At 38.2% G+C, this 25,413-nt stretch overlaps 1 protein-coding gene across 3 annotated transcripts in view; it reads left to right on the top strand.

Annotated features, from left to right (window-relative positions):
- The first annotated feature begins 14,157 nt into the window (after positions 1 to 14,157).
- Positions 14,158 to 25,413, top strand: part of prox1a (prospero homeobox 1a) — a 34,885-nt gene continuing 23,629 nt past the window's right edge. The window contains exons 1-3 of one of the 3 annotated variants that reach the window (XM_084097410.1): positions 14,158 to 15,359; positions 18,639 to 20,436; positions 24,129 to 24,234. In XM_084097410.1, coding sequence (XP_083953536.1) covers positions 18,707 to 20,436; positions 24,129 to 24,234 — 1,836 coding nt within the window. In that variant the 5' untranslated portion in view covers positions 14,158 to 15,359; positions 18,639 to 18,706. The other 2 variants (XM_084097409.1, XM_084097411.1) reach the window with 2 other exon arrangements.

Below are 25,413 nucleotides of genomic sequence, written 5' to 3'. Positions count from 1 at the left end.
TAGCTGTTTTGAATTGTGTCTTGATGAGGACGGTGCTTTAAGACAATGCTCTATTTATATAATATGTAAATAAGGCATGGAGATTATGGATAAAGTTTTTAATTAGACTGATCTGCAATAACAGAATAAATAAACAAATACTGTTTTTTGAAGATGAGCTTGGAATAAGTGAACCGCTTTATTTGTGCTTGTGACGAGTTCCAAAGCACCCTACATTTTTAGAAAAACGTGCTTATGGATATAGTTACAGCTCTAAATTCTGATTTAGTGAGCTGTGCTGTAAAAATGATCATAAATACACACCTGTTACCCATAATATATTAATGCATTGAGTTTCTAGGCAACTACACACAGCCAACCATTACAATAATAATAATAATACTAATAATGATAATAATAAATTATATACAAATTATTCATAATTATTATTTTTATTTTATTTGTATTGTTTATTAAAAAAATATACTCTTTTATCACCATTACCCATTTTAAAATCACTGTAATGCAATACCTTTTATTTCTTTATAATAGATATTAAAGTATGTTTAAAAAATGGTTTAAGTGAGGTTTTTTGCACATCACTGTTTCGTTCCACTATATTCATTTCCCTTAATGTATATTAGGATATTAAATCAACTGCCATACCACATTTCCAACGCGTCTGAAAATATTTCCGTGCTCTTGCTTCCTGTAGGCCCGTCTCCTATTAACCCTAATGATGTGGGATTATGGAATTAAGGCTCCATGTTGCACACACTCCCCCCAGTCCCTCAGTAAATACTGTAAGCCCATTCCTGCTCCACAAAAAAAAAAAGGAAAAAAAAAAAAGTGAAAGCTCACCGTCTGCTCTTAAGCTGCACACACAGAAGGGTCGTGATCCAATCCAGAGCCAGGGAGAGTAGGAGAGAAGAAAGAGGTCTGACCATTTTTAATCCTTGTCCTTTTCATTTCTCCTACCCGTGGGATTGGAGTGATTTTATTTAAACTGTCAGCTTGAGCCAAGGGATTGAAAATCAGGATTTGAGTGATTATCGTTTTATGAAAAAAAAAAACATTATGCATGTATATTGTGAGGCACTGGTGTGTACAGACATCCTGGTATAAGTATGGGAAATGGGAAATCTCTATTGTCCAGGAGAAAGTGCATTCCAGTCTAATATGTATAAGGGTCTATGACCATATTACCCACTTGACCCTTAAACTGTATTTATAATGTACTCTCAGAAAGCAAAATGAGGAATGAGGATAACATAGCACTTTCAGTTCAGTCTGCTGTGAGAGATTAGTCTGATGGAAGTGCTTACTGCCTTGGAAACACAACAATACTCCATTGCGGTGTCTACAACTACAACTTTCATTGTTCTGATAGATCTTTTCAGTACGTTTGTGTGTTGCTTTTACAAACCATATTTCTCCTTTAGACAATAGATACGATGCAAAAGAGGAAGCAATCCAGCTAATTCTCAGAAACGGCCACTGGTCTCTTCCTCCCACTGCGGACTCTTGCTGGATGGCTGAATCTCCTCAGTTATTCCATCTATTTTAACAAGAATGGGTTTAAAGGTGAAGAATCAAGTATTTGTTTTAATGAGTTAGCCATGACTAATGGTTGGGAAAGATACTCTAAACCACTCCAACCGTTCAATCTCACATGAAACAAGGCAACTGTTTGAAACAAAAAGGACACCTGCTAAGTGTAGTTCACATACATTAAGAGGACCATTGTGGAGGCTTTTTTGGGCCTTTTAAAAATAATTGACACTTTTTGGCACAATCCATTTACTTTGCTGAGAAGCAACATTTTGGCTCTGCTCAAGAGATCCTTTGCATCCTTGACACAGATTTTAGAGAATTTTAGAAAATGGAGAAAAAATATTATTACGTTAAATAATATTTGGAGATATCATATCTTACACGGTGTACACTTGTCTTTACATTAGGTTGAAAAATATATGCTGCGTGAATGCAAATAATGGCAAAAAAATTGGTTTATGCACTATGAATGCATCTTTATTTTGATCACTGAACATTTTTGACAAAAACAAGCATCACACTTTAAAATGTTTGACATACATTTAATTTATTGATTTAAATAATATTCTTAATACTAATTATAATATAACAATTCTTCTTGTCATGCACATTTAATCAGAACAGAAAGCTTTTTTTCTGAAAGAAGCAACAAATTGCATGCAATATGAGACTTGAAAATACATTATGTAAGGCATGTTTGTTGTTTCATTTAAATGCATTATGTGAGGCATATGCACTGAGCCTCCCTGGTGTCATTTAATGATTCTGATGTGACAGATGTTTACTTATTATATCAAAACATGACTATTAAAACTAGCTTGTGCTTAACCACACAAATATGTATGGTGAAATTTGTTGTCAGGCTCGGGAGGTCATCCAAATATTGAAAAATATAATGACATGTTTTGTGTTCCAAAAGGTTCAAATGAACTGCGTATATAATATGAGATGAAGGCCTAGAAGCAAAGAAAAAAGAAAGATTGCCATGTTCTTTAGTTCTTTCTTCAATTTTTATTTTCTCATGACAAAACATTTTATGGCCCGTTGACGATAATAGGAAGACACACGGTTCTTTCTCTGTTTACACACCAACACTTCCCCATAATAGGATGAACAAAAAGGTTATCGCTACACAATCTATCAGTTCTTTTCTTAAGCCACCACTCGAAATTACCTCATCATCCAAAATAAACTGTGTGTCATCCCCATTATACATGACTGACTGAATCCAAAGAAGCTAGTGTCTGTTTGAGTAAGCCAGCCCATTATGCCACACATACATAATCCCCTTTAACATCCTTCCTGTCCTCTGTTCGTTTCACTTGCATCCTCTCCACAGAATCTTAAAACAAAGTATGCAACAAAAACGGGCCGTCCTTAATCAAACAGCGATCGATTCTTTGGTGCATTTCAGCTGACATCCTCATAGAGGCCAAACCAATGAAGTGGGTCAAGATATCGGGCACGTCTGTGTCTTTGTGAGCTGAAAGGGAACGCTGATGCCAAGTCATTTGGAGTGGGGTGATTGTGGCAGATGGGCCAATGCTCCAAACTGATTCCTCTTCTCTCTGTTCTATTTTATGAGATATGATCACCAGGGATTATGGCTTGTCACAACTTCATACATAAGTGACTGTCCTCAACCCATAGTTAAGGATCAAGGGAAAATCTCCTCTCTGGGGACAATGTGAATCATTCTCACTCTCTGGAAAGTTTGATCTACTCAGAACTAAAGAATGTTTTTTTTGTTTTTTTTTTCAAGTTAGTCGTGTCCTACAGCTGGGAACAGGTTTCCTCTTGCATTTCTTTTTTCCCAATTAGCTGCTGTGAAAGTATGCTGTGAACTTTGTTTTTTTTTGTTTTTTAAAGACTGGATGCTTCCATTAATTATTCTGGGTAACACTTTATTTTACAGTGTCCTTGTTACATATGTTACATGTACTTACCGTAGTAATAAGAGTAAATTATGCATAATTACATGCAATTAACCCTAAACCAAAACCTAATCCTACCCTAACCCTATAGTAAGTACATGTTGTTAATTATTATTACTCAGTACTTAAATATAGAATTACACTGTAACAATGACACCTTAAAATAAAGTGTAACCTTATTCTATTAGTACTTTTAACAAAGAAATATTAAAAAAACAAAGATCATAAATCAGTTTGGAAAATAAAATAATGCATAATGTATAATTATTTCTAAAGTGAAGATCATGGTAATCCACTAGCAATGACTTAAGTGTTGTTACATCCTTCTAAAGGAATTACTAATGATTTGGAACAGTATTCTTAAGTGAAAAGGCATGATAACTAATGACTCCAGTGTTACTACATCCTTAAAGGAATTACGAATTATTTGAAACAGTATTCTAAAGTGAAGATTATGGTAACCCACTAGTAGTGACTCATATGTTACCAAATCCTATTACCAATTACTAATGATTTGGAACAGTTTTCTAAGTGAAAAGCATGATAACTCTCTAGTAATGACTGAAGTCATTGCAAGCATTGAGGTTTTTGTAAGGTTTTGGATAATCATTTCAGTCACACTTTAGTTTAGGGTCCAATTCTCACTATTAACTAACTAACTACGACTTTTCCCTAAATAATCTCCTAATAACTGCTTATTAATAGTTAGTTGGTTGTTAAGTTAGGATTAAGGGATGTAGAATATGGTCGTGCAGAATAAGGCATTAAAATGAGCTTTATAAGTACTAATAAGCAGCCAATATCTTAGTAATATGCATGCTAATGAGCAACTAGTTAATAGTGAGAATTGGACCCTAAACTAAAGTATTACCGTAATTTCTTCTGATGGATTTGGTAACACTTGAGTCATTACCATAATCTTCACTTTAGAATACTGATCCAAATAAATAGTAATTCCTTTAGAAGGATGTTGTAACACTTGAGTCATTACTATCTAAAACCTTACAAAAACCTTCAAAAGCTACAATGTCTTTACTTTTCTCATTAGTTATCATGCTTCTCACTTTAGAATGCTGTTCCAAATCATTAGTAATTCCTTCTGAAGGATTTGGTAATACTTGAGTCATTATAGTGGGTTACCATGATCTTTACACAGTAAAAGATTATATCTTCAATAAGTTATGCCGACATGTTTTACATTGCATTACATTACATACAAGATTCAACTAATTTTTTTAAGTCAGTTAAATATAATTTAAGTTTAAATGACTTAAATATAGATTGTACTTAAAAAATGAAGACAGCAACATTTTTACAGTGTACTTTAGAATTAATTATACATTATGCATTATTCACATTAATTACGAACCTAGTAGTTGTAGTCCTCTTGAGGGTTTAAAAAAAATAGTAGTTACTAGGTAGCTAATAGTGAACTTCTGCATTTTAGTGAGCACTATTACTTTCTAATTTGTTAATCAGAGTTCATTGTTAGTTAAATCTAGTTACTAGAATGTTAATATTGCAGTACTTATTTCTTCTTTTGTAGTTATTAATTAATGATGGAACGGTATTCTAAAGAGTTACCCACAATTATAACCAAACTAAAAACTCATAGAAAAAAAGACTCTTAAAAGAGCCATTTGGTCTGGAATCGCAGTACTCTGGTTGTGTTTGCGTATGTTTTTGATTCATTAAAAAGAGCCAGTTCATTACAGTCACTCGTTCTGGAATTGCACTACACAGGATGAGCTGTATGTTTTTGTTTCACTAAGAGAAGTGGCTGATAAGTGTCATTTGTTTAGAAATTGGACTATACGCCACGCTGTCTGTTTCGCGGTATAAGTAGTGGTGTTACGGCGCTGTTGATTAATTAGTATTTTAGTACGGTGTTTCCACTGCATAAGAATGCAAAAAAAAAAAAAAAAAAAACAAACAACTAAAGTCACCATGAAATCAAAATGGGCAATTCCAACGCTATCTCACGACCAATTCGTACAAATTCGTACGAGTGAGTAAGAGGTGGCTAATTCGTGTGACCTCACTCGTACGAATTTGTACGATTTCTCTAAACCACAGTGATGGGTAGGTTTAGGGGCGGGGTCAGGAGTAGGTAATTCTTACGAATTCATACGAATTGGGCAACTCGTAAATATGTACGATTTATCAAAAATCATACGAATTCGTATACAAGCTTCCCCTCCCTCTTGCAGCGACATCTTTTCTCTGCTGACGTGTTTACTGGCGGGAGGGCGGGATCAACCTGTCAATCATATGAGATCACAGCAATAGCAAACCACAATGATCCAACGAACGACAAATCAATTCCTGATGGACAAAATTGCCCTACATTTTTTTTTCTTGTTTAAGAAGACGTTTATAAATCACAAAAGGGAAGAAAAGACTATCGCACCTTTCGGTTTTATGGCAACTTTGACAAACATTTCAAAACTTTGTCTTCATTTGGTTGCACTATTTTTTAAACAAATATATTTTTAAAAACCTTAGCCTTGATACCTTATAATAAAAGATATCACGTGAAGTTAACACTTTTTTGTGTTTGATTAAAGTGTTCTGGTTCATGAAACTTTGTAAAGTTAAAAACCGCTCGCAGTGACTTTTGACTTTCAACCATCAAAAAACTTGAGTTGATTTGCAATGCCTCTTTACGCCCAGAATAAGGCATCAGAGCATACTGTAGTAATTAGGGAGTCTTCACACATTTTCTGTTCCAAAAACACAAGACTTGCCTGCAGGGACTATTTTTCAAGCCAAAATTGGTCCCTAGGTACCAATGCTGCACCAGACAAAGCACTGCGAAATTAGACATTGAGAGGCCCATCTTTCTGTTAAATGACCACTTCCCCTATTTAGCTCTTCAGACAGGAAGTAGTCACTAAGAGAGAGAAAAAAGCTCTTCCTCAAAATGGCTTAAGTGGACAGACCCGTTTGAAGACTTAGTGCTCACGCGCTCAGACGAACGGAAGTGACCTCTACTGGCTCTGACACACAATATGCAGGATGTTATGGTTTACTTAACGCTTCACGGTAGTGTACGGACAAGGTGCGCACTGCCCTCCACTCATGTGCTGTGATGATTTATAGCAGAAATGACCACTCTTTCCCTTTAGGAAGTCTTTGAGAGCTTTAACGAAGGATGCAGCTTTATGGCTTGGGGGTCTCCTTTTATACCTGAGCAAAATTTGTGTCTGCAAGTCTATAAATCAGGTGTACGGAAATGGAAGGGGAAGGAAATGTATTAAGATCAAGTAGTTAAGCTTCAGATAAAAGGATTAAAGGCTAATAGTGAAACGATAAGTAATGAGCATTTGAAAACATGTCAAAATACATATATATTCTGAAAGATTAGCTCACATTGCTGCAACAATGCGGCCCTTCACACAGAATAAGACATGAAAGAGAGGAGGACACGGATACATGCACCTGTTGTTTGTTTTTCTCCAGAAGGAGCAGGTTGAGAAAGTCGATTGGCTCCTTGGAGAGGCTGAGCTCATGGATAATGCATGACTCTCAGATGATGCGTGTCATATGGTCAAACATTGGTAATGAGCAGAACAACACATCACCTTAACATAAGGAACAACACATGCTTAATTTCTCCCCCTCTCGCTCTCCATCATCCATTATAACCTCTCACTGGAAGACTCAGATTTACCAACTGAGTCTGTTTTAATAGTATGATACTGTTACTATAGAATATTGTCACTGTACAATAATCCAATCAAATTAAAGAAGCAAAACGTTGTGTACAGCAGAGTTCCTCAAGGAAGGCAGACCACTTCATTACAGCAATAAATGGGAACCACCAAACACACCAGATTTGAGGTAAACTACCAATTACTTGAAACAATAATAGATACTGTAAAATGCCCTTATTTATACCTTATTGTACTGAAAGAAAAGCCACTTTTTTATTTAATTAAAATTATGAACCTAAATGAGCCAGCTGTTCACTAGCTAAGAGGTTGGACCAAACACTAACTGTCAGCATTTAAAACTGTTAGGGTTATTAATCAATTAACAATCAATCATCAATATATCAATTAGGGTTATTAATCAATTAACTCTCTCTCTCTCTCTCTCTCTCTCTCTCTCTCTCTCTCTCTCTCTCTCTCTCTCTCTCTCTCTCTCTCTCTCTATATATATATATATATATATATATATATATATATCTACTGGACCAGTTTGAGAACCACTGCTTTACAGAAATTATTGTATGCAACATCTATTCGAGTACTGACCATCTTTTATGAATTCGTATTCATCATTTGGCTTTCTATGTGCCACCTGTATTATTGTGGTGGTTATTGTTACTTTTTGGTAGTTAAAGTCTATATCAATGTGTACAGTGTAATTTTTTTTTTTTTGCATGAAGAGGTGAAAGTGGAATCAGTCAGTCAGTCCTACTAACACAGATTCCATTCAGAAACAACAATACCTGTTGCCACTGTACACCAGCCAGATGTCCTGCTTTCTGTGCACACCAGTGTTCAGCAAAAGACCACATGGTTTTATCCTGTTTCACTGATGTTTTTGAACTAACGCTGCTTTGAAGATCTGCACTGTCATTTTTTCTTATACATCTATGATGCAGGCCATATTACAAACTATAATAACACGTATTTATTTTGCGTGGCGGCTCTGAGCAGACCTCTATGCATTTTTCCAAATGTCAGTATCGCATTGTAATTATGAAAGCAAATCTTCAGGGGGAATAATTATAAGCATCCCATACACTGTTTTTTTTTCTTTTTTTCATTTTTTTTTTTCATTTCAGCGCCAAAAAAAAAGCTTGTAAACAAACCGCAAAGCACCACGAGAGGTCGAGCAGTTTGAGTGCATCGCCATTCACCTGTACTGCTGAGGTAAATCAAGCATGGGGCATTTCAAAGACTAATTGCCAGGTACATCTCAGCAGAAAGAAGTGTTTATGGGTAATCATCAGCAGGTGGGGTGCTTAATATGGTGGATGGGTGGCCAAAAAAAAAAAAAACACTCCGTTTTACCAAGCCATGGAAAATGACCCAAATAAATGCAGTACGCTCTGAGTAAAACCTGGAAACCTTGCAGCTAAATGATTCCCTTGTTTTCCCTTTGACTATTGGACATTTTGAAGGCATGTGAAACTGATCTATAATTTTAATCATAAAATTATTTTGTGATCTAACTTTTGATTTGTCCAAATTTCAGCATGACAGCATTCAATACACTATGAATACAATAAGGTGTGTGTTTTTGTGATGAATGTCTATGCCTAGCATTTTCTTATTCGTTTAACATTGCTGAACTCCAACAATAATCGCATTCCTTTTTTAACCTTCATCAAATGGGCACAAATCTCCTTTTCTGCAAATAAATGCAGATATTGTTGCTTACAGCCGTGGCCTGATGTAGCTCCACCCCTAATCAACGAGATTACTGCTTGAGTCAATTTGAACAGTGCATTATCAGAAATAGACATATTAGTAAGTGCATTAACATGATCAGACATTAACCATTGCGTTTGCAGTACAGTAAGTATCATGTCCTCCTTCAAGACAAATTTCATTCAGCTAGAGTGAGTAGAACCCTAATTAGTAATTATATACTTATTTTCACTATATTATGTCAGCGTAATATCCTTGTTACCGTCCAAACAGCCTAAGGCTTTTCCTTACGTGCTTATCGGAAGAAAGAGGCAAAGTGTATTGTGATGCCAGTGAGGGAATCCTATATTAGGATAATCCTAATTGATTTTCATTAAGTGCACTGCTGTAGAGCCCATGACTGGCCTACTTTCTCGACATTCGAATTAATCCCTTATCCCCGTTTTTATAGGAGAAAAAAAAATCCTAAGGACTGTCTCAGTAGCGATTTATGTGTTCAGCAATTTGATCAAAAGAAAGAGGATGAACACTAATTGTCTATTGTTTTTATGATTATTCATTCTCTGCATCTCTCTCGTCCATTTTTGCTATTGAAGTGTTCATAACACACAGAATAATATGTCGTGGCATAATTTGAACGGCCTCTTGGTGCTTGATGATGCTCATGTGAACAGTACTTTCATATCATGTATATCAACAGCTCAGACTTTAAAAATGTTTTTTTTTCCTTTTATGTTTTAAGCAAATTTGCTCATTAAATAGCAAGAACGTGTTTATTTTATTTAGATGCACTAGCACATGCATGAACTGATAATTTCATCAAGGCTAACACCATGATGCAACAAACCCTTTCAATAAGTCCTCTCCCTTCAGTATTTTTTATTTTTTTTTCGGGGCCATTTCCAGCATTCTAGGTCTTTTTTTTTCTTCACAAAGTGGAAACATGGAAATAAAACAACAAAAACAAGCCCCCCCTGACAAACTGGACGAGTTCAGTGAAGTTACAGGAGGACTGGAGTGGAGAGGAAGCAGATAGGATTGTTTGCTGAAAAGGCTGCCTCAGTTCAGTGCACTGGTGTCTGAAGACCTCTATTCATTCTGAAGGCCAGAGGGGCCGTGGCAGTCTGGGTAGGGTCCCGCAGGCACTGAGGCACGGGGCCAGGCCTGGTCCTCTCCGCACTGCCAACTCGCCTCAAACCCTGACCTAACGGCCAGACGCGACAGGAGGGAGCAGGAGAGCGAGAGCAATTTAGTCTCAGTGGCTACTCATTCATTCAAAAGCTTATCACAGGCAGGGCTCGCGATTGTGTAATTACGTGTTAAGTTTAAGACCTCGGCAGTGAATTTAAGGGAAAAAACACAGCAGAGAAATGAATAAACACATATGGTCACTATGGAATAAGCAACTGGTTAAAAGATTGGATTGTTTTTGAAGGTTGCACAAATTAATCGCCAAGTCTTCCTAAATTGTTTTGTGCGCCTTGAGACAAACAGAAAAAGAGAATTCATTTTTTTCCGGTGGATATTGGGGGAAACGGATGGAGTATAATCATACTATAAAAGTAATGTCATTTGAAAATGACTTTGAAGAGTTTAGCTGCTGTTTCTTAAGCTGTGTATTTGCAGACACAAACTGAGATTTACGATCTATAGATTTGTTTAATACCCGTGCAGAAAGTGCAGCGTTTACGGGAGCATATGGTTCTCATTTATTCTATCCGCATCTACCAAAATAGTATCCGATTTTTAATATACAAATGGCCAATTTAATAAAGATCTCTTTCTTTCTTTCAATCCTACCGTCACTTTTTGCTGTAGAAAGTGACCTTTCAACCTAGAACATGTTTGCTTTAAGGCTTCACTTTGTCCATGGCACGAAACAGCATTGATTGTTAGTGTTTACCAGGGACAGTTTTGGTAAACAGTAGGTATAATCGTGTGGAATTAAGCCGGTATATCTGATAGCACAGACTGGGCTTCATCAGTCCCATAAGAGTCCTGAACTTACTTCTATCTCATGTTATATTGCGCACCAGGCAGACTTAAAACACCTTAAATGTTCTACAGCCATTATATTCCGTTACCTCACATCTTCTCATCAGCCTGTTCTTTTGTTTTTCCTCCTTATTTTTCAGCGTGACGGTAATGGTTACGTGACGTAACATCATTTCCATGTCCCAATACCACATTCGATTCCCTGCTCCGACAGTCTTACAAATGAATCCAGCATGTCACATTGTCACATCGAGAGCCTCCCATTTTCGCAGAGTACCAGGGGTCTCTTAAACACTGCCCACTCTTAGTGCCACATCCTTTTTCCTGAAGACCTCCAAGACCCCTTCAAGCATAAGAGCTTTTAGCTAGCCCGCGCTAATGTGTAGAATAATAGCTACTCCCTGAATCTTGATGGCCCCTGGAAGCTGACTGAATTTGTGCACAACAGCATCTACAGTGCAGTAATATTCCCCTTTTTATATCTATTCTTGTGTGCTGCCACCCCTAATCTAGTCTTATTACATCTCTCTCCTTCTATTCTCTTTACCTCATATGGCCTTTCAATTTTAGCGTGATTAGTAAGGTGGAGGATATTATCTGTTCTGCTCAGAGACGCGACAGAATATTATGGAACAAGACTAATACTACAATTATGCTTTTCAACTAGAGACAAAGAAACAAATATTTCTGCCATATCAGCACATGTAATAGTTGTTAACATACTGTAATACAAAATGTGCTGCAGAGTACATACACTTTACTCAAGGACTTTTGTTTGTGCATTAACATTCATTAGAGAGCAGTTTCTCCTGTGGGGTCTCACATTAGGGTTCAGGTAGCGGGTCATAGATCAGCATGAAAGGGCAACGTCAGTGTCCACACAGCATTAGATCCTGTTTATCTGTTGGCAGTCTATCCCACTGATCCTCTTTTTACCACTAGCCCCCAGGACATCTGTAATCCACAGAAGTGACATATGAAGCCCAGTTGATTTCTTTTTTTTCTTTTTTTTTTTTGCCTTGTTTGTTGATATTGCATCTGAATTGCTAATTTATTTGGGCCATCAACTTTGGTCCTTTGAATAAATGTATGTTCTAACTGCGGGATGGATTAAAGTTATACAAACCCTCTCTCAGTCAGTTATGCAAACCGCAGCAGCTTACTATGAATAACCGATACATCTTGGAAACAACAGCCAAAATTTATCCTGGGCAAAACACATTAAATAAAATAGAAATCCACCTCTGCGTCAGCTGTGTTTCCGGATGGCCTTTAGACAAAACTACCCACAGAAGTGCCATGTTGCCACACACAAAAAAAAAATAAAAAAAATAGAAGGTTAGTTTGAGCTGCTCATAAACAAATTGTTTCCATTGCAATTAGGTGTGTAATACAATTGAAATACACCTCCTCTAAAAAATAAAATTAAATTATGGAAAGTCATGTGGAGCTGACTCATTTCTGAATTTCTAAAAAGCAGTGACCTATACTTGGCCTACTGTTTATAATTAGCCCACATTCATAATAATAGCCCCTATGTAATAATAACATAAACAAATAAAGTCTCAAATCTCACTCGGTTTTACATTACTGAGATAATTCGAACTAGACAGACGCAGGGGGCGAATTGAGGGGGTGGGGCGTATTCAGGAAGTGAAAACAAAAAGGGATTGTTTTTACATTTCAGTGTTTTTATGAGTTTCAGCAGAGTTTTTAAGCGACGTATCATTAACCACGAAAATTTGATTACAAGTTTGATGAGTGCGCTAAATGTGAACGCTCGCGAACAGAAGCTGAGAAGAAGCTGCCATTAGCTGAGGTCGTCACCATAGCAACAGATGTTCGATCGGTGTCAGTTTCGGAGTAGGCTACATCAACAAACACACGTATTGTTACCGTTCATCGTGTTTTTTTTTTTATTTTTTTTTTTATTTTTTACATAGCCAATATATTACAATAGTAGTTCGGTCTTTAAGATGGTTATCAGCGCTAGGGACGCCAAAAGACAATTCGGGATGTGCCAGACGAACTTCAACCGACTGAGATGACTGAAATGGCTTTAAAGATGTCCCTCTCCTGAAAGTCATTAAATAATTCGCACAGTGGACAGATGTAGTCTGTAACTTACATACAGTTAAGTATAACTAGCAATAGCTGCCTAATGCAGCTGTTCTGGAGAATGAATGCTGAAACTCACAGACGCAGAAACCAAATAAAGTTGCAGGCTACTATCGGAATTCAACTCGTGTTCCCTCACGAATACAATACATAATAATATGCGCTAATAATCTAAATTAAAATGTATTATATGTGTCGAATATCTTTAAATACTTCTTTTCTCGTTATCTTTATGGCACTTTCTAGTGGAAAAAAGGACTGTGGGGAGAGCAGGTGAGCACATTGACTTTTCAAATAGACGGCGTCGAGAAACCGGTGTAATTGAGATAAAGTTTCGTTTATTTTTTGTAGTCTATTTGTTATATTTTGTAGTCTAACAGTTAAAAGCAACAATTGTCCGACTTGGCTATAGCATTGACAACTGAATTGTCGCGTAAAATGAAATCAATCCGTTTCCGCACGTCATCTAAATATATATTATGATATTCGATATGATATTTATGTGATAGCCTTTATCCCTCACGAAATACAGGCGAGTCTAAGACATTTAGAGACTGAGTGTCCAGCAGAAAGGTGACAGAGAGATCAGAGGTGGCGGTGTTAATAAACAGGTTTCCTCTACACCTAAGAGGCGTTTTCCTTCTCCAAACACTATTGCTTTAATGTTGTCATGTATTTTTCCACTAAGCTCGCACTCCGAGCGTGCCTTTGGGGAAAGATGCTAACAAAATAAGTTGGAACACCTGTTTTGGAAAAGAAATTCATTGCAGCAAAAATCCTGCCTTCCCAGTCGTTTATTCACTCACAATAACATTTGCTTGCGACATGGAAACTGGACTGAACAACACGCCTTTCCTTTTGTCCTCGTTTAAGGAAAAGAAAGGGCTTGTTGCTGTGAACGTGAATCATATTCTAAACTTGAAGAAAAGTTTTTTTTTAGTTAGTTATGAATAATAAATAAATAAAAAATACTTCATCTAGTCAATGATTGTACGTGTTGAAGGAGGAACACTGTCGGGGGGAAAAACACTCGCCATCAGGTAAAAATCTCGAGGGATGCATGATATTAAAAATATGTTAGATTGTAACCACGTTGATATAAATGCATATGTAGATAATAATCGAAAATAATAATAATGTTAAATATTATAATAAATGTAATAATAATAATAATAACAGAGGTTGAAAAAGTTTTGTTTTGAATGCATTTGCAGATTGGCTTTTCTAACCAAAATGTATTAAATAATTTTGATCAACAGAGTTACAGTAAATAATCTCATTAATAGGTCAAACAGCTGCGCTGCTGTCATTTGCTCTGACAGCCCAAACATGCTTTGGAATGAATGAGACCACTGAAATTTGCCTTTTTTTTTCTTTTTTTTTTAAGAATACCAAATCACATTGACTGCTTGATTTAGCTATTTTACATGTAGGCTAATATACTAGTACAATTTTTTTTCTTTTTTTCTTTTTTTGTATCAATAAAGATATTTTAATCATTACTCACGAAACTGTGCAGGGTCACATCACATTTCGTTCAAATGAGCTGCTATAAGAACACAAGAGGCAGTGGCTTTAAACCACAAACAAAAAAATATAAAGGGGAAAACTTTTACATTTACCGCGGAAAATGAGTAATATGTAACGTTCTGAATACACTTTTTAATTTCAACAATGAGCAGGAACAGCGACTACAGAAAAGTAGGTTAAGGCTTTGAGAAATCTGCTTACATGCTGAAGCACCTGATAGGATGGTGAGAAATCAACATTTGATTGGCTAATGGCTCTCTAAATAATGTGTCCCAATAATCCTGTTTTTTTTTTCTTCCATAACGCGGAACTTTATTTTAGCGTGGTGGTTCAAATTTATAAGCAGTCTGTGCACTTTATCTGTGCATAAATCAAACCTAAAGAACCGTCACAGAATAGACAACACTATTCTATTCTGTTCTATTCTTTTCTATTCTATTCTATTCTATTCTATTCTATTCTATTCTATTCTATTCTAACAGATATAATAGAATACCCACTTGGTTGTGTTTTAAACTTTACTGACTGATCATAAAAGCACGCATGATGGATATGTGCCACATTTTACAATCAGAACCTCCCGTGCGTTTTCTGGGGGATAATCTTACTGATGCAAGAAAGAGTCTATTTAACCGTATTCAAATAACAGTTGGTAAGAACACGTCAAAGCTTCAGCATATTCCTTCATCTGTTGACTGTGGAGGTTAGGAGGAGGGATCTAAAGTAAGAGCAAGGTCTTAAGTAGAAGAAGCCCATAGCTCAAAGACAACCTTGGCAAGCGAAACTATTTTCACGAACCCAGGCACGCACGAGGTCGAGGCAGCGGTCACTTCTCGGGGCCTGCATACTACATTTCACGAATGTTGTGAGTTTTGTCCTATTTTTAAACATGGTGATCAAATATAGTATTCGCATTTATGGATTACATGATGATATAAGCTAATATAAAAAAATAAATAATAATAATTACAATGACAATAATTATAATGACAAATTAACTGTATTTACTTTTCTGGATAAAAAGTAAGTTGCATTGCAAGTGCACTTAGTGCGCATTGGTGCGATTTATATTTCAAATGCATCATGCTTGAGCGTGCATCTACACTGAAGGAAAGTATACATTTCAGTCAGCACAAACAACTTTTGTTCATTTTGTAAAGAAATACTTTTAACAAAATCCACACAGAGAACATATTGTTTAAAAAGTGCATATCCTTACAGATATCCCACAAAGGTTCCCGTATCATTCGTTTTTGCTTGAGCGGAGTCTTCAACTTCACTTGTTTTGTATTCCTCTAAATCCAGCGGACTGCTCTTATTGGTAGGTGCGAGCGTTACATCACTATGATTATGACGCGCCGTCTTCCTGCTTCCTTCAGCCGCGTCTTAAAGTGAATCTTGTTGGTTCGAGCGCGCGCTCTCAGCCTCCTCCTGGCCGCGTGCGCTGAGACATACAGTTTTCATGCAGAGAGAGGAGCGGCGCACAAGAGCTCTTTCTCTATCTCACTCTCTTCGCTCTCGCTTGTCCCGAGAAATTACAATATTCATCACGGGGCGAACAACCCTCTGTATTCTCTGTTACACTATCGCGAAGAAGCTCAATTCGCTCTCATCTTCAGAGTAAGTAACCTTGTCATTTGCGCTCGCGCTGAGTTTTGTTCTACTACTGGTGACTTTTCATGTGATGCGCTGTATCGCTTTATCCCTCACGCTCTTCGGTTGCTTTTTTTTTTTTTTTACTTTATCATAAATTTGCATCATTTTGGAGGGGTTGCATCCCTATGTTTTCCGTAAAGTAAGTATAAATACGCTATTGTAATATCGCTTGTAGACTTTGGAGAGGCGACGCGAAACATTTGCCTTCAGCCTGAACTTGCCGTTTCTTCTTCGTAATAGGACAGTCTATCTTTTCTGAGGTTTATGTAGTTTTAACATTTTGTGTATCTTTATTATTTCCACTTGCTTTTTGTCAGTCGTCTGTTGTTTTTATGCCAGTAACAAATTTCCTTGTGATTTACATAGATGCGCTCGCCGAATTTACGTTATCTCGTAAATGAAAGGTTTCAGATAGAAAAGGGGGTTTGAAGCCAGCGGTTTCATGTGAGAATCTTTTAAGTTTCACAAAAAAACTATTATTCTCTAGTTGTTTAGAAAGCCTCGTTATCCTGCTTTAAAGAGCCGAGAGACAACAATAGTGAACTGAAGAACCTATAGCCTAATGTAGCCTAATATCAAGAACTTTAAAAACAAATCTCCAAATAGCCAAACTGACAACTTAAAAAAAAAGGTTCTTGATAAGAAGGTGGTTTTTTTTCTGAAACTAAGGTGTTACAAAGAACCTTTGACTAACCTTTATTTTTACAAGCGTAAGCTTATACTGAGCCTCTGACTTTTACTGCCACTCCGGCTTGACGCGTTACTTCATCATCATCATCGTTTTCTGACGTGAAAGCCAGATACATCAAAGCTTTGCTTCAGTTTACTGGTACATCAAAATCAAATGTTTAGGAGTGAACTGCCGACGTATATAGAGCCGTAAAGTCTGTTTTAAGTGTTTAGTGTCAAAATGAACTATTTATATAATATGAGGAGCAGTACATTACTCTGTTCCTCTAAGGCAGAATTTTCAAACAAGGCTCTGTAGAGAAAAAATATAGCCTATAAATGTTTCTGCTAAAAAGTTATTTTACAGTGTTACTTATCAAGTCTAGTCTTTTTAGGGGTCTCTGGGTTTGCTGAGAGAACGAGTGGGGGGTCCTTGGGTCTTTAATGGTTCAAAACTGCGATTTCCAAAAACTTACACAAATGTCTTGGTTAACACATCAACTGCGTTTTCCGAATCGTGTGTTCACATAAATATGTACTTGAATTAGTTATATTTTCTTTCTATCACAGCTTTGTTGGTTTTAAGTTGAACAGCTTTAAATATTTGGAGAGCTGCGCATAGGACGCAATGGCCGTATGAGGTGAAAGACATCTAAAACGAACAGATTTTGTTGCCTTGTTGTCTTGACTTGTCAGATGTCTATATTTAGTGACAGCAAATGCAGTGTATATCCGCTCTATTTCGTATCTTAAATGTAAACTTCTGACAATGTTAATCGGTGCGTCTTGAAGAACAATTAAAGTTATACATGTTGGTATATGTCACACAATATTAGATATTTATTCTAAATATTTGCAAACGACTAGTTGTCAAATGGCCGTGCTGTTCAATATGAAGACAATATCACATTATATTATTAGAGTTATTATTTTCTTGATAACATTTGTAAAGGAAGTAGTCTCGTTATTAATTATCTGTTAAGCAAACTGTGCACTTTAGTCATGCTCAGTGCGAGATTAAATAGTCTATTTACAGTGCGTTAATGAGCAATGCAACATATTTGCTTTTTTATTATGTACGGAGAACTCCAACTTTTTATCATCTGATTTGAGCGACATGAATAATGTTGGGCGATCTTAAATCACCGTCAACAAACTTGTAAAACGTGCAAACCTTTATTACACTGCATTATCCACAAAAAGGGTTTGCTTTAAATTAATTTGATCAACAACAAAACAATTGTTTTGGAAACCCAGAATTAAATTAATGTGGTGTATTATACTTGTTGTATTAGGATTTTTTTTTCTTTCAATTAGATGGAGGATATAAGTGCCTGCTAATCTCCAAAAGATAATATTAAGGGCTAAGTGTCTTTGCAAATATCAGCTGTAACTGTTTTACTGACAAAAAACAAGGGTACTTCAAAACTTACCAAAGTGAACAAAGCCTGCAAGTTGGCTATGTATGTGCGCACAATAGTGGCAGGGCATGTCTGGCTAAACACAGCAGTATGATTTTTTACTTGTTCTTTGCAGATTTACACAAATTTAAGTATAGCTTTTTTTTTTTTTTTTTTTTGAGATATTATTAAAAAAATTTCAATTGACAAGTTTGTAAGTGATCCTAATTATATATTATTTGCTGTTAATCTCTTTTGTCCATTTTTACTGAATATATTGTACCAACTTCAAGCATTTTTATTGCATTGTGTGTTGTTCTTTAAGACATTAGACTATTTCAAATTGCATTTAGGATTGAGTACAAGAAACTTAGAGACATATAAAGAAAATTATTCATCAGTCCTTTCTTTTTGGCTAGGTTCCCAGGGTTCTCGAGCTGTGCCCAGCTGACAGGCTTTCAAAAATGGCACAATAACTGTTCCAGTGATGCCTGACCATGACAGCACATCCCTCTTAAGCAGACAAACCAAGAGACGAAGAGTTGACATAGGAGTGAAGAGGACTGTTGGGCAAACATCTGTGGTTTTTACCCGCACAAAAGCAACCTTTTTTAGTGCCATGAATCCCCACGGTTCCGAGCAAGATGTTGAGTGTTCAGTGGTGCAGCACGCAGACGGCGAGAAGTCCAACGTGCTTCGCAAGCTGTTGAAGAGGGCGAACTCTTACGAAGACGCTATGATGCCCTTTCCGGGGGCAACTATCATCTCCCAGCTTCTGAAAAACAATTTGACCAAAAATGGAGGCAGTGAGCCTAATTTCCAGGGAAGTGGCCTCTCGAGCACCGGTTCAGAGATCCAGCAGGAGGATGCTTGCAGCAACTCCTCGCGGGGCAGCCCTCAGGAGTGCCTTTCACCATTCAACAGGCCCTCGATGACCCAATTTGAAATGGAGAGGCTTACAGATGAGCATCTTAGGGCCAAACGAGCCCGGGTGGAAAACATCATCCGTGGGATGAGCCATTCTCCAAGCGTCACGCTCCGTGCAGGTGATAACGAGCGTGAGGGGGCAGCCCAGCCCTCGAGTCCTCGTGAGAACTACCGGGAAAACAAGCGCAAGCAGAAACTGCCACAGCAGCAGCAGCAGAGTTTCCAGCAACTCGTCTCTGCCCGCAAAGAGCAGAAACACGAGGAACGCCGGCAACTGAAACTACAGCTAGAGGACATGCAGAAGCAGCTCCGGCAACTGCAAGAGAAGTTCTACCAGATTTATGACAGCACTGACTCTGAAAATGATGAAGATGGAAACATCTCTGAAGACAGCATGCGTTCTGATGGAATGGACAATCGTGCCCACGACTCGGTCCCAGATCGCTCCGACAACGAAATGTCTGACCTGGATCCAGGGCACTTCTTGGATCGAGCACGCGCACTTATTCGGGAGCAGAACATGATGGCGGAGGGGGACAAACCCAAGCGTGATGGGCCACGAGGAAAGAGCCAGGGACCAACCTCCATGCATGCAGAGGGCAAACAGCTAGCAGAGACGCTAAAACAAGAGCTCAATACAGCAATGTCCCAGGTAGTGGACACCGTGGTGAAGGTCTTTGCCAAGCCTCCACGCCCAGTTCCTCAGGTTTTCCCACCCCTGCAGATGCCCCCTGATCGTTTCGCAGTCAATGGAGAAAACCCAAACTTCCATACTGCCAACCAGCGCTTGCAATGTTTCGGTGATGTCATCATTCCTAATCCCCTGGACACTTTTGCTAGTATGCAGGTGCACAACTCGAATGACCAAACGGAGGCCCTGCCTTTGGTAGTGAGAAAGAACTCTTCAGATCAGACTGGGTCTCTTCCCACACCTGGGGGTCACCACCACCATTCCCTGCACCCCTCACCCTTATCTTCCGCAATGGGCTTTAGTCCTCCCTCTTTCCGCCATCCTTTCCCCCTTCCTCTAATGGGCTACCCTTTCCAGAGCCCCTTAGGTGGCCCAACAGGGCATTACCCAGGAAAGGATAGGTCTTCTCCCGAGTCTCTGGATTTGTCCAGAGAAACCACCAGCCTACGGACCAAGATGTCGTCCAACCACCTCAGCCACCATCGTTCCATGTCACCAACACACCCAGGGAATGAAGGCTTGTCCTTGTCCCTCATCAAGTCAGAGTGCGGAGACCTTCAGGACATGTCTGACATCTCCCCATATTCAGGAAGTACAATATCCTTTCAAAAAAGAGAAAAGCATATTTTGATTGTTGTATTTGATTTGTTTAGATCAAAAAAATTAGACAGTTCTGGTGAGAGTGCGGCTTAAATAACATATGAATGACAGACAGATCTTAAAAGACATAAACTTAATTTCAATGAATCTCCATTAATCGGCACATTCAAGACCAGTGTTCCTCTAGTAGTCTGAAGATTAAAAAGACCTCAGTGGATGGAGGCTTTTAAGTGTGCGCTATATGGAGAAGTGCTGAAAGGCCCCGCCGTGGCTAAGATACCTCCCATCTTCTCTGTTCTCACACTATCACAGGGAGACTCACAATAAAACCCCCTCTTTCATCACAGCGCATGCAAGACTTTGTACATAAATGCTCAAAGCAAATCATATTTCAAAGCCAGGAAGTAAAAGGACAAGTGGGATCCTTTGCTTAGAGGCCCTAGAAAGTTGTGTTAGAAGGATGGTAAAAGATCTCTGTCAGTGGAGGAGCACTTCATTTAGGAGGATTTGTGCTCATTTAGTGTCAAGGGAAAGCAACAAGAGTAATAACGTTCCTACTGTTGAGCTTTGTCATTTTAAAAATTAATTCTCCCTCATAGTTGCTTTTATTTCATATAATATGTGATCTCATGAAACAACAAAGCCTATTTCTTATGAACACCACCAGCTTGCTTTAGGTAAAGGTACACTGATAGCTGTTGCCTGGCAGTAGGTCTTTTCTTTTTTATCCTGTTTCACTGGTGTGAACAGGTGTTAGCAGGTAGCTGCTTTTCTTTCACCCCTTTCCCTCTTTTTAACCTTTTGCCAAATGCCTACTAGGTCTTAGATAAGCTTTAAATTAAGAAAGTCAAATGTTTCATACAATTTGATATAAAGTGTTTTTTTTTTTTATCAAACAGTAACTTTTGAAGTTTCAAATGAAATTATTTAATTTATTAATTCAATTATATATTTTTTTTAATTAATTGGCAAAATAATTCATCCTAACGATGCAAAGAGAAACGGCATCCCATGCAGGGATGCACTCTTCACCTCAGAGGGAGTCTATTATTTCTGTAAGTATACTTGCACACCTGCACAGTTGGGACCTGAACAACAACATCTCAATATTTGCAAAATAGGGTGTTTAATCAAATATGAATTTCTATTCAAATTTGAGAAGAAACATGCAGCCAATTATCTTCAGCCATGGGCAGCATGATCTTCCTTGTCACGTGCTCTCTTTGCATCTCAAGAAAAATAGCCTTGTTCAGTTTCCCCCATCATTTGCATATAGAGAGACCGAACAGCTCTGGCACAGGGCTGTTGTAAGAATGGGGTGGGGGTGGGGGTGGGTGGCAGGTGAAGCCAGTTTGCATGTCTAATATAGTAGACGAGGACAGAGGTTCATGGTTGCCTTAGCTCCATGCTCAAGTGCTGAGGCAGCTATTGCTCACAGAATCAGGTTTCATCAATTAAAGCGAAGCAAAGAAAACGTGCACTATGAAGACATCGCTCAGATCACTTTTCAAACTCGGTTGCCAAAGTGGTTTAATAAAAGACCTTCTCGATTTCAAAATCACTCTGCTGGTGGAATGACAAAATTTGAGTCCTTTCTGATTTATACATTTATATGTCAAAAGATTGTTGCAAAGCACTTCATCAAAGTAATATTTTTTTTCAGCTGACAATCTGAAAACGCTTCCTATTCTTTTTTTCTAAGCAAGAGCTAAAGTCTCAGCTGTAGTACATTTGTTGCTCTAATCTTTCATATTGCTGAACAGATGTCTAGCATTAATTTATGGATTTAGCATCCCTATGTTCTTTTTACTTCCTTTCTCTCCTTACACCTGGCTGTTGGATCACATTTCACTAGTTATTATCTCCCTTACATGCAACATGCTTAATACAAAACCAGACCTAAAAAAGCCTGATGATGCAGTGCATCTATGGTGGCGTTGTTTATGTAGTATCTCATTTGGCTATAAACCACAGCTGCTCCATTTTTCTCCTCCCCTGAAATACTTCATATTCATGTTTGCATTATGTCCTTCATTCATGTTGACTATGGCCCGGCTTGTCTTACACTGAGTGGGCCAGTGTTTACTCGATCTATTTTGTCATTTTGCATATTTACGTATCCTAGAAACGGCTGTATTTTTCTTGGAAGCCAGGTCTACTTGTGGGAAATGTGCGTTCGGTGAGTCAAGCCCCGTCGAGTCATCCTCAACACATTGTTCCCAAGATCTACGACTGTTTGTTTTATTTAAAAGTGGATGTCTTGAATGTTAATGGCACTGAGTAATGATATACCTGGGATTTATGAATGTTGTTAACAGAGCAGAGACAGAGCAGTAAGAACTGATATGATGGTCGCTCTGTAAATACTGCAAAGAGATTGAACAGTGGCAAACGATTCAGTTCTCAACTGCGAACACTTGCTCACCGCTTTTTATCTGCGATGCCCATTAGATTAAAGAGCATCTCAATGTGATTAAACTCTTGAAAAAAATCTATGAAGGTGTTTACCAGCCCTCTATTTCCAGACACGACCTATTATTCGCTCCATTTCATGAAGATGCACTTTTGAGAAGCGGCCTCACTGCCTGGGCTTTGCCCTTCTCTTAGTTTTTAAATGAGCCTTTAGGTCCTTGAAAAATCTGACTTGTTGTGAAAAAGACAGCTTAACTCTCTCTCTCCCTCCCTCGCTGTCATTCACTGCTGTTATTTGCTGTATGCATTATGACAGATGGTAGGAAAGAGAGTAATGCTCTTTTGGTCTTCCCTATCAGCCTAATGGAGGTCACCTAGGGTTCTCCTCCTCTCTTGGCAGAAGGAACACGCCAATCTACATACACACTATTATTAGAGAGGCTCAACATTGCAAATAGCAGACAGTCCATTTTTTTTTTAGTTTCTTACATGTAGATGCATTTACTGTTGCTTTTGTAAGTTGCAACATTTATTGTCGCGACTGTTCCAGCTCTTAGTGTTTTACATAACAGACACAGTGAGGTACTGTATTCAGTGCGAGCTGCCATGACGGTGCCATGCTTTATAGTGAAGGGGGGGTAGAGTGGTGAGCCTCTTAATTGACCTTGTGGGGGCCCATTGATTTAGCCCCACATGCATCTTCATTTTTGATAAATTATAAAGCCGTTAATTTGCAGAGGAAATGGCTGGGCCAGTCTGGAGCGCAGATGTGGCTAAAGCCGGCCTAACTGGCAGAGCGGGGGCCGTGCCAGGAGGCTCAGGGTGGAGGGTTGGGGGTTGGGGCTAATTGTAATGGGTAGATGGCTCTGGTTAGCCACGGTCTCTCCTGGGACCCCCCTCAGCTGCCCTCTGTTTACCAATCTAGAGGGCAGTGCCACCTCCAGATAAATAGCGTTTTTATTGGGATAAGCAGACGTTTATTGACTTGCGATGCTACATTGACTGGAACTCTGTAGGTGTTAATATGCAGTCGTCAGAAAACTGAAATAATTAAGGATGGTTTGCTACAGTGTAATTATTAGTCTTTTGGTAAATATAAAATACATAAGGGAAACTGATTTCATTGGGGAACTTAAGCTATTTTTTTTTTTACATTATATTTATCTATTGTTTTAATTTATCTAATTTTATGCTCATCATAAATGGGATTTATTGTCTTTATTTGATGACTAAAATAATTACACTTGAAAATATTTTCCCTAACCTTCAAATTTCAAATCCAAGAGGGGCTTTCTCCGAACCATCTGAAGAAGGCCAAGCTGATGTTCTTCTACACACGCTACCCCAGCTCCAACATGCTGAAGATGTTCTTCTCAGACGTGAAGGTGAGCTCGCCGTTGACCGTTAACTATGTCGTGTGAAGTAGCACTGTCCCATTAGTCCAGATGGGTCCCAAACAGACGGCCAGCTCCCCCCACCCCTCCACCCCCCAATTAAAATAACTGGCCTTAATCTCCTAGAAGAGAACAACACGGCATAGCACAAGTCCCACTTTCCCTTTTACTCACTTACGCTTTCTATTTAAAACACTGATCATGAGAGTACTTTTTTTTTAAATTCTTTTATTCTGTCGCGTCACTGCTGGTTAGCGAGCACAAACAACTATTCTCTGTCTCTGTTAACTTGTCGGACGATAATTTCCTAGAGTTCCCATTCCCAACTGATCTGTGGAAGTGGGAGGCAGAGGGTGATAAGAGCTGAGAAAATTAGAGGTTCGGCAGAAATGAACAAGCGAAAGCGGGAGGGGATGGAGAGGAGGAGGGAGACAACAAACAAAATGGAGCACAACAACACAAACAAAACAATGGCACCAATTGTCTTTTATTTACAACTTAATTTGTTGTTGATGCGTCATACAGAGAGCATACGGAGGAGAAATAATGTGACAGATTCAGGCCACATTATTTAAATGAGGAGAGCAGGGTCCTCTCACTCCCAGCTGCCCCTGTGCCGGGTCCAGGGTGACCACCTCATCCTCACACACATGCTTCTGTTGCATCCATCTAAATCTGCCAGCAGCTTAATACTCATGAGTACGTACTGCCATTCATCGCTCGCTGTTAGCGCTTATGCTCCAGTAGGAAATCATATAATTTAATGTCTCGAAAATACTTTCAATGTAATATTCAGAGAAAGCGGATTTATTTTTTAAATAACAGTTTTTTTGTTGTTTTTTTGTTTATTCAAGTCAATTCTGATTTCAGTGAAAACACAAAAACTTCTCCTAATTCATTTATTTTGTACCTTAATTTTGAGACACAAAAGAGAAAGTTTATCAAAACCTTAAATTAAAGACGGCCCAATTACAATTTCCCTTCAGACAAGGCTGTGAAATTCTGTACACGTTAAATTAACATTTTCCAAAACAAGGTCAGTGTCCTGGGAGAGATGGTTTTCAGGGCTGCTTAAGCTGAAGGGAACAATGGGTGGCATGTGTTTGTTGGATCAACTAGTATGTATGTAAGGGAATTAAGCATAAATTACTGACTAATTACGGCTGTATA

Source organism: Abramis brama (assembly GCF_963993115.1).
Source record: "Abramis brama genome assembly, chromosome: 21".
NCBI lineage: Eukaryota > Metazoa > Chordata > Actinopteri > Cypriniformes > Leuciscidae > Abramis > Abramis brama.
The sequence above is the reverse complement of the archived record's forward strand: the minus strand, read 5'-3'. Positions and strand labels throughout refer to the sequence as shown.